The sequence below is a fragment of the Falco rusticolus genome, chromosome 7, assembly GCF_015220075.1.
Source record: "Falco rusticolus isolate bFalRus1 chromosome 7, bFalRus1.pri, whole genome shotgun sequence".
Lineage (NCBI taxonomy): Eukaryota > Metazoa > Chordata > Aves > Falconiformes > Falconidae > Falco > Falco rusticolus.
The window spans coordinates 60,452,960-60,469,501 of record NC_051193.1 but is presented as its reverse complement, the minus strand read 5'-3'; the positions used below and the strand labels follow the sequence as shown (position 1 = coordinate 60,469,501).

General features: G+C 37.1%; 1 protein-coding gene across 2 annotated transcripts in view; it reads right to left on the bottom strand.

Moving 5' to 3' along the window:
* The window catches only part of AKAP6 (A-kinase anchoring protein 6), a 287,417-nt gene that overhangs the window by 34,723 nt on the left and 236,152 nt on the right, over positions 1–16,542 (bottom strand). For both annotated transcript variants that reach the window (XM_037395841.1, XM_037395842.1), the window contains exon 11: positions 14,734–14,958. In XM_037395841.1, the coding sequence (XP_037251738.1) occupies positions 14,734–14,958 (225 nt within the window). The remainder of the gene's footprint in view (positions 1–14,733; positions 14,959–16,542) is intronic.

The following is a 16,542-nucleotide window of genomic DNA, read 5'->3' as shown; positions in this document are numbered from 1 at the left end:
CCAGGAATTTTATTATTCAATTTATACCAGAGCTGCATTTTCACTTATGTTTCCTGAACTTGCCCTTATTTATTTTCCTAGACTTCATTACTAGTTTCCTTCATAGCTCTTGATGTAACCACCGTGTCTGGCACATTTCCTTTGTAATGCTGTTCCTTAGCCTAATGTCACACCCAAAAAAACCCAACCCAACCCGAAAAAATCTACCTAAAGATTATGTCAGGGTTCTTATTTTACAGTTCATGGCTGCTAAGCAATTCAGCTTTATGGAAGTGATGGTAAGTTACATGCTGATGGCAGTCAAATCTACGTAGATCTGCATTAACTTCATGGAAGCCAATACAGCTCAGAATTTGGCCCCACAGCATTAACTTACCTTGATCTATCAGATTATGTCATCCCTTATAAATATCGGGGGGGGGGGGGGGGGGTTTGCATACAATACCATATAATATGATGAGGTGAGGAGTATTTCATTCATAAGCCATTATACAGGAGTTTAAGTGAAGCCTTTACATTGTGTTATCTGAAAGCAGAGCTACAGCATCCAAGTCATTTCTAATTTACATCAATTTTACACCAGCATAATAACAGTAGCTTTACCAAAGCTATTTCTGATTTACATGTCTGTGACAGTACAATTAGGCCTATGGCACTTTTGTTTCAATTTTATTACATGATATTATGGTTAATATTAAACAGGATAAGAATGAAGTGCTTGTGTCTAACAGTGTGTTGAAGGAGTTGGCTACAGCAACAATACTTTAAAAGCCAGAGAACTTAATCATGTAAAGACATCTTTAAACCCTGGATAACAGCACTAGCAATAATGAATTTAAGCAGTATTAGGGTCTGGAATACAGTGACCTAAAGGGACACAATAATTGCCTGTATTCTATGATGCAACATCTCACAGTGTTTGTATATTCATCCATGTTCTGTTATTGTTAAAATGGCATGCTTGTATAAAAACCTCTCAATACGGCAGTTATACATGCAAGGTATGCTTCCAGGCCCAAGGTTACTTTAATTATTTGCAAGGTATAGTCTACATTGTGAATTAATAGCTATAAATCATGATGAATAAAAAAAAAAAAGACAAAAAAAATGAAAGATTATGAGTGTCTCTACTAAGGCTTGAACCCGATGGTCTACAGCTGCTATATAAAGCTACTGGGTACTCGGTTTAGAAAACTAGGACATGATCTTACAGTGGGCTGAGGAGCATCACTTAGGTTCACTTAGTCTCCTGTGTGTGCAGAACCGTTGATGAAGTATAGATTAAGAGATCAGATGCTTTCGATTGTGGCTCCTCACACTATCATGTGTCCGTTGAGCTGTGGTAACTGTAAATACAATCCAAATCTTTGCAAATGTGGGAGAAACACATTCACTTAAACCATTTGCAGTGAGACTTAAATTAATGTATTTGACTTTTTTGCTGCAGGCAAAGAGTATACACAGTAACCACAGCTGCCGTGTATGAACTTGACTTTGTGCCTGAGTCCTTTGCTTTGCAACAGATACTCTGATAACATCGAGGTGTTATTCATTATAATGTTATTACGAGTCGTGGTTTCCCATACTGAGGATTCCTGTCCCCGTTGCTAGAATCTTAGAAGATTTTTCTTCCCTCTGCCTACTCCTATTTTCAGTGCTTTGAAGTTATCACCCGCATAGCTAAAAAGGCCTAGCTGAAACTACTTTCACAGCTTGTTAATACCATGCCTTAAATCATCTGGAAAAGCCCCTGCTGAGTCAAATGACATCAAACACTCTTTCCAAGCCATGGGCTAATGGCACTATCTATGGGGATGGAACTAGCCATGATCTGAACAGAAGGTGTTCTGCATAGCTGCGTGACTCCTAAGTGAACAGCATATGACCAGAAACATGTGTGCTGCTTTAGGCAGTGCCAGAGCATATGGGAAGCACGGAAAGGTGGGAAGCTGAGGAATATTCAAGTCCCTCAAGCCCCAGTCCCCTCCATCCCGCAGCTTTCCTGCAGTGTACCAGCCCCCGAGCTGCACTGCGCTGCCTGCTCTGCCCAACTGAAGGACATGGATGGGAAGCCAGCTTCCTCACATAGCACCGTAGATGACCTGGCCCCTTAAAGCACTGCTACGTCAAGGTTCCTCAGCAAGTGTTTTATATTAACCATTTAAAAGTACTAAGGTGCTCAGTGAATTCAGTGGGAATACTTATGCTTAATAGTTTAGAAGTCAGTTCAAGATTAGTTCACTTAAATCCACGTAATCCACATATAATCACCATGTAAAATGTTGAGATATGATTTTTGTAGCATCATTTATTACATATTGTTTGGAAAATTAATTTTTATGGGATCTGAGGTTCTTTCAACCATTTCCTTCTTTCTTGCTTTTACTCTACAATTAGGAATAAGAAAGGTTCATGTTGAGATGCCCAGAGCTTTGAAAGTAGTTGGAAGATGACAAATGGTAACTTACACAGAGGAATTTTCTTCGCGCTTTCAGGTTCAGAAGAAATGCCAAGGTATACTGAGACAAATACTATTTCTAGGCTTACATTGTGCTTCTGTCTACAAACAATACTGGGTGTTTTTAGGAAAATGAAAGAATCTTGACTACAGATAAATCTGGAATGACCGGACCTAAGAGGATGTTTCTGTCTAACCTTGGTCTGTTAAAGTCTTACTCATTCTCCTTGTTACAGGACGTGGGTGTGTGAGGGAGGGAATGACACACTTCCAATTGCATCAGTTGTTGCCTGATGGAAGATGAAATGAAGATGGAACTGTTGTTATTTAGTACAACAACCCTAAGCAGAAATTAAGGCAAAATCTGAGAATGGAAGTTACCCTTCTGAGTAAAACAATCAAACTGCAACTCTTAAAAAAACCTGTAATTTGCATTTTAAAGTCTGATTTTTGGCTAGTGCAGGACTTCAAAAGTGCTAATGTAAAACTTTAAAGTGTCATGGCTAACAGCACTAAAAAACAGGAAACGGTACGCTCGCAAATGTTGGGTAAAATGTAGGTTTCAGTGTTCTCTGTGAAATGGCAATGCCTGCTGGAACTTCTCTTGCCGAGGTGGTGCATCTCTGTACTTCAAATTCCATTCTTACAGGATACGTAGTGAAAATAATTTGCGTTTCTGAATGAAAAAGAAAACCAATAATTCCTCAAAAAATATTAGGAAGAAAGTAATTCTTCAAAATAAAAAGCTAAATGACAAAGATAGGAAATGAATGATGACTTGTCATCTTTTAGAAAAGTATTGCCAAACCTGTGTGCTTTAGCTGATTTCAAGGTTAAAAGAAAATGTCACCTAATATGGGAACTCTACTCAGTTGCATACTGTGGGACTTAATCTATACTGAAGCTAAATATTCTATAAGTATGCAGTGAAGTGCAAAAAACAGCAATTGAAAAATGACATGATTAAATGGCACAACATGCAATCATTTGCTCTCAATTATATCAATGTATCTTCTTCATTTCAAGGAGTCAGGCAGAAATATTGTTTTTTAAATGCCTCTATTAAATTGGGCACCAATAATAAAATAGATGAGAGTCCTAATAAGCTCATTTACGTAACATACATCACACACCACAAAACTATTCTCTCCAAACGGGTTTGTTCATAGATTTGTCTCCTGGTTGTCACCAGTCTCGGCTATATTAAAAGATTTTAAAGGCACAAGGCTTGCAGTCCATCCAGTGGAAAACCTTTGTGCTTAACCCTTGAGAGATCTTTAATGCTAATTATGGAAAAAGTATTGATATAATATCTTTGCTGTCACATTTTATTATGATGACGGTCACAACAGAATCTGGGACTGACATTTTAGAAATATCTAATTGAGAGTCAGAAACACAGAATGACAGTTTAAAGTAGAATATTACTTTTTTCAAAACAGTGAACTGGTTCTCTTTATTTAAAATCCCTACTTTTAATAGCATTACAATCACTAAATTGCTACGCTGATCATATCTCTCTGTAATTCACTGCTTAGCAAAGTGTTACGATATCGCTCTTACAAGTCTGAGCACAGTTCACTATATTCCTTGTCAACTGTGAACATTTCTATACATATTTAAAATGGCAATGAACTAATAGGAAAAAATACTTCATTTTTGCATTGGCTTCAAGAATCTACATAGGCGCTTACATTCTACTTATAATCAAGTGTTTATATTAATTAATTCATTTCGCTGGCATTAAAAAATTACATGGGAATTTGTGTTTATTTGCAATCAATAATGCAAATACATTTATTAATTAGGTAAATACATTTATTTTAAATAAAATATTTATTTTTAAATAGCAGTCTAAAAGTACCCGTGTTCTTTCCCCTTTTTCTTTAGAAGTTCAATATGTGCATTAAAACCAGTAACAGTCCAGAATAGATGCTTCTGGGCTCATTCAATAAAAGATGCTATTATATCTCTACAACATGTTTTAATTTTTGTTCCATTCCTTATGCTCGTTTAAGTACTTCAAAATATTTGTTTGTATGAGTATAGTTCAATGGTCTGTTATTTAGCTCATATTCCCATGTAACTAGTAATATGTAATATACTTCTCTTCATAAATTAAAAACACTATTAAAATTCCAGACATATAAAACAATATGAAGATTAAGTTACTATAAAAGAAACTATAATAGCTTTCAGATTGCTTGTATCATTACTAAAGCACTGGTATCTATTACAGCGTCTCCCTGGAATAAAGAATGCACTTTTGGCAATAATCTGTTAAAAAAGTGCCCATTATTGTTAAGATGCTCCTATCTTAGCTCTAAACTAGTCTGCAATTACAGGAAGGTAACTTTTAAAAATAAAAGGAAAAGAGTGTTGGATGCAAATGCATCTTCCCTACTGAAATACAACATAGCTTTTCCAAGCCTTATATTTCTCGTGTTTAACAGAGAGCATTAATTAGATTCATTTCCACACTGAAGTATTTTAGAGCTATTTACTACACACTGCAAAGTTGAGGTTAACTTGGTTCCAGGGGATAAGCCAAGCCATTCAGACAGAGGAGTCAGACGTGACGGCAGGAGGACCCATTTTTCTAGTCTGGCTCTGTTTGTGTTTATAAATGCCTTCAGTTCGTGCCCTCTTTTCATTCAATTTTAAAATTCTCTTTCCAGTGAAAAAGATGCAAGGGAGAAATATTGAAAGAAGTTGCACAATCTGCTAGGGTTCCTTTTGTGCCCCCAGAAAATGCTAAAATAAAAGTAGGGAAGCCATCAGATAGGTAGGTGCTTTTAGTATGTTTTGCTTTTGTAATGAATCCTGAACCACACCACGCAAAAATTCATTTGCCTGTAGTGGACATTGCAAACTCAACATTTTTGCTAGATCACCACACTGGGCAGAGTTTCAACTGAGTGTGTGTGGAAATTTAAGAGATTAAATAACTTAAGGTACAGGTGGAAACTTTACAAAATAAGGAAGGTGCACATTAGGCTCAACTTTACTTCCAGTTGTTGGAATTCACTTACAATTACAGCTTAAAAGAAATCAAGATGTTTCTCAACCTACATTACACTTTAGATGCTAAGAAACTCCCTCCAATTGCCTTAAAATTTTAGGTATCAGAATTTCAGACATCTTTAATGAACAGTTAAAAGTGTTAAAACTTGGTGTCCTGCCTCAGAGCTATACAAGGGGCTTTAAAGTAAAAACGTCTTTGCATGGATGTACATCAATACCTGCAATCCTCAGGCCGAGGTTCAGATTTTCATATTGTACTTACTCCCTTTTTTAATCCAGTTGCCCCCACAAACACACCCAAATGGCAGACATGCTTTTTTAGCTGTCTGTGCAATGGGCCTGGTACATTCTGAAATGTAGTGAGAGTTTACCCTGTTCTACAAAGGGACAAAAAAACCATCCTGCAGTTGCATTGGTATTACCTTTTTATGGGAAAGCAGCGAATACAAAATAAATTCGACTAATCTCTGGGAGACTTGGGGACAGGCAGGGTGATAGGAAAGGGGAAATAAACATATCTAATGAGTAGGGAAAAAGAGATTTCCTTTGGCTTTTTTCTTGTGTCAGTGAAGCAAATTTACCCTGGATTCAGAAATGTACAGCTTGAGCTGCTCCAGGGTAAACAGAGGAAAATATATTATGGTGCTTTCATGTGTATCTGTATATGCACGAGGACAAGCAGGCTTTTCTAGAAATGGTGTTCCTCATCTTACTTCAAAAAAGCAATGCATCCTCAGAATGGATACGTGATTAAAACATAAAAACATTATTTTAATTATTTTGCCATATCTTAATCATAAATACCCAGACAGACACACTTTTTTTTTTTGTTCCAGCTCAGGTGGTGTGGTCAAGATGGACTGAGAACAGCAGTCAAAACACTAAGGGTTGTCAGCGAAATATCTGGATGAGGTGACTGTGTATGACGGTCTCAGGGCCTTGGCACTACTCATAATATTGCACCTTCAGCTGCCATTCTTCCATTGCCTGAGCAACAGGACTGGGGTAAGAAGACTAGATAGGATGGAAGCAAAGAGGGCACAAACCAGGCTTTCCTTCCCTCACTAAACCTTAGAGAACATAACAAGGTTCCTCTTATCGTGTCCCTAATATGAGAATAAGCATTACTGTGATAAAAGGAAAGGTGAGACTGCATCATCAGCCACTGGCAAAACACACACAAAACTCATCAGAGTCCAGGCCTTCGGTTTTATTCTGAGGTGAGGAAATGCAGCACTTTCCCAACAGACCAGCAGGGGAGTCGTCCTGCAAAGGACAGGAATCCACACACATCTTTTCTTGTTTTTTTCTACTGACTTTATGCAGCAAGCATAAGGTAAGCTGCTGTGCTGTCTTTAGTGATATGTTGCCAGTCTGCAAATCCCATTCCTGACTGACGTCTCAATCTTGTGATACATAATATACCTGATAAGGACTGCAATAACACTTCAGAATGTATACTGAAGGCCTGTTCTTTTTACATTCATATTCTTACTCATATTGAATTACACTTTACCTTGCAAATAATTCTACTAAAATCAGTGGGTTTCATGGCCATATGAAACTATTTCTAGTGTGAGTAAATGTACTAGTACAGTCTATAATACTATTCCCTATTGGGACTATGATCTATTAACTTACATGTGAAGATGAAACTTGGGAAACCTGTCCAGTACTGAAACCAAAATTAGGCAACGGTCTACTAGGTCAGTGATCCACCAATTAAAGAAAAACCTTGTTAGTAGGATTTAATGACTCTGAAGAACACTATTCAATCAATAATCCACTAATATCAGAGAGATTTGCACCTGAAAATGCAATGTTATGGGTCCAAAGGGGCAGTTACAGACAATCAAATAAATTGTATAATCACATGCAGTAGCGCAAAGTGAACCCTAATGGAGACAGTACCATGATTTTTTGTTAACTCTCTCATATTTCCAGGCCACACTGTACTTGTTTTTCTATATGTTATCACTAACAAAGGAAACAAATCTTAGAGACCAACCATTACTGTAAATCAGAGCAAGTCAATCTTGGCTTATTTTTACGGGAAATCTTTCTCTTTCTTTTGTCATCCTTTGCTTTCTTCTCGTTTTCCTTTTCCTTTTCCAGGTTGATAGTAACAGAAGAGAAAGACTCTGGTTTTGCAGTAAATAGATCTTCAAGGCAACAGCAGGACAATAAGCAGTCACATTTTCAAGGAGTCATTTGGGTGGGTTAAAAGAAGAAAATCAATTATACCTTCAGTGATAATGACAATAATAACTGATGGAACTGACAACGTTCTCTCAAAAGAAGCCAAGTCAACTATTTCACTTCTACACATCTGACTCTTGAAGAGGCCATGACTGAGAGGGGAAATAGCCCAAAGTCTGCAGATGTCCTTGATATGAAAGGTTTGGGAAAGGAACTGTAAGCTGTTTATCCTTACAAAATTGCAGGTTTTACTTTGTAATGGTCAGTTTTGGACAGCTTTCTCTGTAAGCCAAGGTGTCTTCTGGGTTAATCAGCCTGAGTCAGACCTCAAGTCTTACAAGCCTGCTCATGCCATGAGAATTAAATGCAGACCATCCCAGTACAGTAAGAAGGATGGGGGCAAGAGCCCCATTGCCTCCTTCTCACTGGCTCCAATTAACAAGAAGGCACTGGTTTGAATAAGTACCCGACTACACATTCAGGAGTGCTGAGAGCTAATTTAGGCTCAACTTTTCTGGAAAAAACAATAACCCTGTAGTTAGTGTAGAAGAATCTCACAGATATTAGCAGTGAACCTTTCTGAGCTGGGATTGCAGTTGCCTCAACATCTTCAAGTCCCTCAAGTCTTAACAACATTCCTGATGATTCCCTGAGTAGGATCCATCTGAGCTAATGGAGAACTCGATGCCTGAGCTAGTCGTTCAGAAGGAGGTATTCTGAGGTACAGTACATCCTCTCCATAGCCTGATGCCTAAAACAGGACAGATTAATTGCATCCCAGAAGTGCTCCCCCCCACCCCTGCCATAAAAGAAGCTCAGACAAGATCTGTCTGATCTTTAGGGACACTGTAGGTCCCTAAAGCTAGTGTGTTTTAATATACCTCTACCCTACGGCTATGCTGTCTGCAGGGTAATCACCTTGGTATGCCAGAAATAAGGGCAGTACATAAAACAGAGGTAGGAAGGAAGCAAAATATGAATTAGTTTCCTAAAAGTACCCACTAGGCTATTCTCTCCAAAGGATTCAGTGTATTCACTGATATGCTGTCCCTGAGCTCTGCTGCACTCAGGGCTCCCTGTTACCACAGTAGCCTACATCCCACATCCCAATCTCAGTCCAGAAGCCCGCTGCCACTGCTGAATTACAACTGCGTGCAGCTACTTCATGACACCCCTGTGGAACTCTGCAGCATGTCAGACTTAACCATCCCCGGTGGCTAGATCTGTGTCTCTTTCTTTCCCCCAGCAAAGGCAGCATTTGTGGGGTAAAAAGGTTTTAGACAACCAGATAGTGTTTATGATTAATTTTGAGATTTTGATTAATTAAAACCTAAGTAACAATGTAAAAAACCTCAGAGAATTCACAGTTCAAGCTTCACAGTCCAAATGGGATGATGGAATGAAAGCTGCTATATCAGTTGGGATATTTAATCCTAAATGGGAACCGTAAATTGTGCTAGTGTTGCCTTAAATAGGCAGAGCTTATTAAAACACAAACTGAACTTTCTATCAGTAAGTATACTAAATCAAACTTTGAGATACATTTGAGTATGTTAAGTATTTAAGTACCTTGTGTGTGTATATATATATATATAATTAGAGTATTAAGCATTGATATTTGAGTATATTAAAATCAAATTAGAGCTATAAACCCACATATTGTACAAGGGCCAAAATACAACATTTTTGGCAAAAAAATATGTAAAAATATAACGAGGTGGCTTCTCATTTAAGTGGTCTACAGCAGTGCTGCTTTGGGATGGTGGATCATGTAAATTCAATCTGAGTTTGCTTCAAACCATTTTAAGTTGCATCAGGCTACATTTGACTTTGGAATCCTACCTGTTTTTCATAAGATTTGATACTGTATGCCTTCCTGTTTGTTAAAATTTAATCCAAACAAAATTTGGGTAAACATTTCTTCATCTGTGAAAAGATTTAGGGCTCTGAAGTCACACTTTTTGAGAAATTTATTAAAATTATTACAACTTTTTTTTTACCATCTTAGAGGTATAAAAAGGATTAAATCCTGCTTGACTTCTTTTGGACTTTCCATTGGAAACCGTTTTGCATACGTTTGTTACATGCATATTGAATTTCTGTAATTCTTTGATTACAGCTCTGCCAGGAACATCATTCCAAGAATTGTAAAGGATCCAAAATGCAGTAGTGAAAGCGATTCCTGGCACCTGTAGGAACAGCCAGGACTTTTCTCCAATCTCTGACTTTCAAAACCTTTACTCAAAGTTAATACTTTTCTTTGATTTAAGTTTGGCCATAATCTTATACGCTCCTAAACTCGTTTGTGTTTTACTTGATAGAATTATGTTTAACTGTAAGTTTAAGATGTGCAGTGCTGACTCTCATGCAAACTTTTCCATTAAAATGAAAAGCATCATAACAAGTACTGAGTAACTGCCTGATTATTAATTACCAATGCGACTTATATTGTTTAATCAAAAAGTTCAGTTGCTTTTGTCATTGGAGAAATAAGAGCCCATGCTGAAAAATATTTTTTGAAAAAATGATGTTGCATCATCTGGTATGCTCAGTCACAAATTTAGTGGAAGATGAAAACATACATTTCTGAATGAGTCTAGTCATTAGAAATAGTTACAAGCATCAGATAATTTACACTGTTTACAAGGCAAACAGAAATGGCTGCAAATACTACTAGCTATGGAACTCAATAGACCATTGACTTTTAGAAATATTAAATGAGAAAACATTTCCAGCATTTTTTGGTGTGAATAAGTAGTCTGATTTCTTTAATGAACACATTGACTAAAGTCAATGAGAACCATAAGCTTTCAGTACTGCTGAAAAACAGGTCTTTCCTTTTTAAAGGCTCTTTTATAAAGGAGACAAGAATAACATATACAGCATGTTGCTTTTTGCTTCAAATAAAACCAGATCAGAAAACTACATTAAATGCAACATTATTGTTGCCAAAGAACACCATCTAGCAAAAAACCTCTGCTAAAATCCTGTTCTGAACAGGAAAATCTTGTTTCCCCTCCAAGTTTGGAGGGGAAGGAGAACAGGATTCTTTATGAATCTTGCTACTGAAAACAATAGAAGCTTTCCCAGTTCTATGTGATTGACAAGGGATTCTGAGATGAACTGATACTTGCAAGTCTAAGCTTGTTCTTGAGTAGATGGTCTGTGAGCTGAGGCCATCACAACTACCTTTTTGATGCTGATGGGTCTTTTCTCTATATTGAACACTTCAAGTCATCAGTTTTATTGCAAGTGACAGAAATACATGACTAATTATTTAGGCTCCCTTGCTGTCTTTTGGAGGGCATTTTTGCAGCGAAAAAACCATGCTTTTTGAAGACCCAGACACATAAAAGCAAATGTGGCAGAACACTTCCTTCTACTTACAAGCCAACAAGCACACAAATTTCTGGCTGGACCTCACTCAAATGAAATTTGCTAAAACTTTCATGGAAGAATGTGAATTCTTTTTATTATTGCTCCTCATTCTTTCCTGCTCCAAATCTCTCCTGACCCACAAAATTGCCATACATCATTAGGTTAGGAAATCAGTTATGCTGATTATTAGTCTCATGACATTAGGTCTTACAGCTGCTACAATTCAGTGTTTACCTGAGAATCTTGTATTTCATTTTAAAAGCATGTTACTGGTTCTGGTCCTCATCATTGCAGTGAAAAGCTAAGAAAACATGAACTTGAAGCACTCAAAAGGCAGAACAGAAATAAAAAGGATGAATACATAAAATAAATGCATGTTCATAGTTACAGAGATCTCACAAATTTTAAGTCAATCTCTTGATTTTCTTAGTCCAGATTCATGGGTTTTTCATGTTGCAACAGAAGAAAAGAAACCAGGAGTAAGATACCTACTCTTCCCCCTTTACTGATGAGCAACTTGTGTTCACTCCTTCTCCCTTCTCAACAGGAGCCTGGGTTAGGCTACACTTGGAAGGAAGCCCACTTAATCCTGCTGTGGAATGGCCAGCTAGTGTCACTGTAGGCTGAAGCAAAGTCCATGCCTCTCCTTCATAACTAAATATGAACATGTTTGAGGCAACCAGGAGCAGTGAAAGCTGCTGGAATGAGTAACAAAATGGCTCTGCAGACTGGCTGCACGTTGTGTTGCCCAGAGATCGCTGGGCTGACCAAAGTATACCGCATAGTTTCCACACAACCAAGAAAAACAGGACCTTCCGTAAGCTGGGTAATGACCTTAACTAATAGTATTCTAGTAATTCTAATATCTAAATATGCTAACACTAATGTCTAAATATGCTAATAATAATGAAAAAAAAATCAACCAAACGTACTCAGCAGGATTTGAACATTGAATATAAACAAGAAAAAGTGGTAAATGCAAGAAAACAGTCTCTTTAATTCAGATGTGAAAATGGAATATATTGAGAAGTAACAAGGAAGGGAGGGAGGGAGGGAGGGAAGGAAGGCAGGAAGGCAGGCAGGAAGGCAGGCAGGAAGGGAGGGAGGGAGGGAGGGAGGAAGGAAGGAAGGAAGGAAGGAAGGAAGGAAGGAAGGAAGGAAGGAAGGAAGGAAGGAAGGAAGGAAGGAAGGAAGGAAGGAATGGCTGCCTTGCGTTTAGCGCCAAAGATCAGGGTCACCGTAGCTGGGTTCTACCCTAACACAGCCATTGACTTGCTGTTAAAACCTGGGAAAGTAATTTAATCTCCATGCATTTTATTTCCTACAAGTGAGTTTGACAACCCCTCCCACCCCATTGTTCTCAACTTGGGTCCCAACTGCATGTGAACTATACATTCAATTCATCCTCCAACTGCAAAAGGAAAGGAAAACACCTGAAAAATGAAATAACTGTTTTTCCTAAGGCATAAGTGTAATTTAAATCATAGCATTATGGAATGAAAATCAAGGCATTGTTGAGTTTATGTTATTAAAAATGTTTCTCTGTGTACAGTGGCTATGTGTATAATCAGGATGGTGCAGCACAATAAATTTCCATTAAGAAACAATGATTCACCTACCACAGTGAAAGCAGTAATAAGGTTAAGCTCTTAAGTTAAGTGGAAAGTAAGTCAAACTAAACCCCAGCAGGTTTCCTACTAGTGGCATAGCTAATGTTTTTGAAAATGTTCTAAATGTTCTTCCTCAAATATATGTATTATACATCGCAGTATTGTTAATTATATCCATTTTCTCTTTTATACACTTCCCCAGGAGATCAGTGAAGAATGGAAAACTTACTTATAGTGGATTTCAGATTTAATGAGACAAAGATGGTTTAATATATATGACAAAGTGATGTGCTCTCACCATATTTGATAGGTAATTATTTTTTATACTCTAATGGCTACCATTTTGAAAATAATTAATGCATTATTTATGTAATTAATAGATAATCAACCGAGTAATGAAATACTCTGGTTACGTCATGGTGGGTGGTACTATCCTGTTTAACATCTCTAAAGCTGTTGGCCTGACATGATGTCATATACATACTAAAAGATTTCATTCATCAAAAAAAAGATTTATGCACATTCCAAATAACTAAGTAACACTGCTATGGTATTTCTGTCCATATATATATATATATATATCTCTGCATAAAAGTCTAAGCCATACATATATAAAATGTATATTTAAAAATAAGTGTTTGAAATCAAATTTTTAAATCCACAGTTATGCACTTAAATAAATGCCATAATTTTCCACAGAAATAAAAAGCATCTACCATTTCCTTTGGAAGACATGGATCTACTGCTGTGAAGTTCTGCAGGTCTATCAATAGTCCTACATAATCACTAGCTTTGAAGTTTGGTGATAGAACAATCAGCACGATTTTTTTTCCCCATTAGCAGAAGACCACAAATAATTTAAAAACAAATAAATAGATGTTATAAGAAATTTTTAAATTGCATTCAAATGGACACGCTCAGGAACTTGAAAAAAAACCCCTATCAACTCTATCTACTTTGACACAATCTTCTCACTAATCCATATGACTGGAAAAAGAAGAGTTAAGGAATGACTAATTGAGAAGACAGTAATTTTTCTGCTGCTATTTTCTTGAATGCTTGTATAAAAAGTATGTTTAAAAGTGTTCGCAGCATGCCCTTTGAGGTGAGTATTTAATAAATTGTCCATCACTTTAAGAGTGCTGTTGCCCTAGATACCCTGATGTACTAGTGGAAGAGAAAAAACTCTTTACCTCTAAGGCTCAACAATTACTCGTGATTCCTTTCTTATTCTTTGGTCAAAGATCACTTGCAGAGTAAAGTGACCTGTAATGATGACTCAGGTGAGGGTTTATTTAGAAGTGATAGCTATGGACAGAAGAAAATCACATGGTTCTACCAGGTTTGTTTGCCAACTTAATAGCCATCTTTCCTAAATGGTCCCACTACTTTAGAGGCATGGAACAAAACATACAACCTCCATTAAGTCAGTTCCAAAGCTGAATGCTGCTCTTCAGTTGAAAGAGCTTATCGATCTGAATACAGCCTTGTGACTACAATTCTTTTCCTTCTTTTCCATAAACTGTCAGGCTTAGGCGTAAGGTGTGGCCTAGATTAATGCAAATCTCATAGTGTATATGTCTTTTTCTACATAACTATTCACCACAATCTTGAATGTTTTCTCATGTATGCTAAATTTATACCTCTGTAAATGCGACCTCAAATAGGCTATTCTTGGATTATATGTGCAGAGAAATAGGCTATTAAGCTGATGGTCATGCAACACATTAATTTAACTGATGTAGGGAGTGAAATTCGGAGTGAAGCTTTTTGTGAAAAAACTCAACTTCATAGTGAAGTAGAATGAAAGAATACTATTGCTTTTCCAATGCCATGCGATAAGCCCTCTACAGCTCTCTTTTGCAAAAAGTCTAAGGAATAAATATTATTGTAAAGATTCAATAAAATCAACATGAATGAACACACAGTACATAAATGAAGATGAAAATATGAATATATGATCACATATGTACATGAACTGCATTATGTTATGCATAGGATAAATATTTTATCCTACCATAAAGAGGAGTCTCTCTATGAAAACTATGATTGTTTTTTTATTACCTTAAAATATTGCAGTTGTTTCTCAGCATTCATTGTTCCTTCATTTTCTTGTCTCAGACAGGAATTGAAGATGAAAAGCTCTGTATCTCTCAGCCACCCTTTCAGCTCTTTGATCCTGACCTCCAGCTGCCTTACCAGGCTGCCGCTTTCAGGCGAGAGCAGGTCACGTGGACCTAACCCACTGTGCCCTACCATTGTGTCTTGGATCTTCTCTCCTAGGGTTTTCTAAAGCATCAGATAAAGAAAACATAGATTAGTCTTACGTACCAAAACATACACAGGTTAATGTGCAACAAGAAGCATCCCTTAGATGACTACAGATGTGGGCTTTTAAATAATTACTATTCATATCAATCAGTTTAATTCTTTCTTTCCTTGTTTCAATCAATTTCATTTTTTGTATCCTTGTTTCTCACTTATGCTGTTCTCTCTTGGTCAGTGACTTTGCTGGAAGCATGGTAAATCAATGTTTATTAAGAGCAACTATGGACAGAGGGGACAAAATTGTACATAACTTTGTCAAGTAGTTACTCCACAGAATTTGTCCATGGCTTTAGACACCTATGACCATGAGGGTTACTGGTTTCTAGGCCGCAACAGAAAATCTGGCAAGCACTGAGTTCCCCAAACTCTTACCCAAGGTACCGTCTAAGTTTTTGGGGAAACACTGAAATATTTTTTGAGAACTGTCAGGTCCCGGTACCCAAACTTGTAGCCCTGAGGTTGCATATAGGAGCAGTTAGGTCACAAACACTGGTTTGCTTTTAAAAGTGAATGAACTTGTTCAGCCACCAACAAACCAGAAACTGCAAAGCCTCGATGTTCCTGAACATCAGTCCAATTATTTAGGCAACTAAATTCAGATTTAAGTTCTCCGTGTTAACCATCCACTTTAAAAATAATGGGCCAGAATAAACATTCACCTCTGACCGCTAATGAAACTAATTTACTACAGCTTTTCAAAGTAGTATTTCTAATAAAAGAACTGCTGAATAACATTTTGATAGTGGGCGCTGTGAGCATAATGAATATTCTGAAGAGGCCAGGGGAAGAAAGTTACCTTCCTTTTCAGGATTTGAAAGGCAATCCTTTAACATCACAAGGGAGATATGCTGTTGCCTGCTTCTTCTATGCCAGGCAGTATTTTATCTGACCTATAAGAGGCTGTCAGGCTGACACTTATTATAAGCACTAGATCTGTGTTACTGATTGTAGAATATTGAATATACACTGACAACCACATCCAATAACCTTTTAAACTGATAATTAGCAGCGGTTAATTGTTGTAACGTGAAGATACAGTTTTAGGTGACACAGAATGGCTCTGTTGAAAATACGTGCTTCAGAAAGTTACTGGAATATAATTTATAACAATGAAGTTAGCTTCCAAAAATAAGCTTTAAAACACAAATAAAATTAGACCAACAGACATTAATCTACTATGTGGCATTCTGTAAATAACATCTTTAGGAGATCATAACTGAAAAACATGCTTTCTTGGCACCACCTTTCTATTTTCATGGTGCAAATATTGATAATTTGAAGACCCTCAGTGGAATCCAGTGCTAGCTATTGTTTTTATGCTGTAACAAAAGTAGCAGCAGGAGGTGAAATCAATGCCCTTGGAGGGTAGGGTCACAAAAAAGAATTTATTGCCACTTTTTTGTTCTGGAACAGTTTGCAATCATAAATTCTTCATAAACAGAATACTTCAGAGAATGGTCCGTCTTCATAAATATACGACAGAGGACATCAATTTCATTTAATTCACAATTTGTGTCAGCACAGCAGATGCCAATGCCTGCCTTG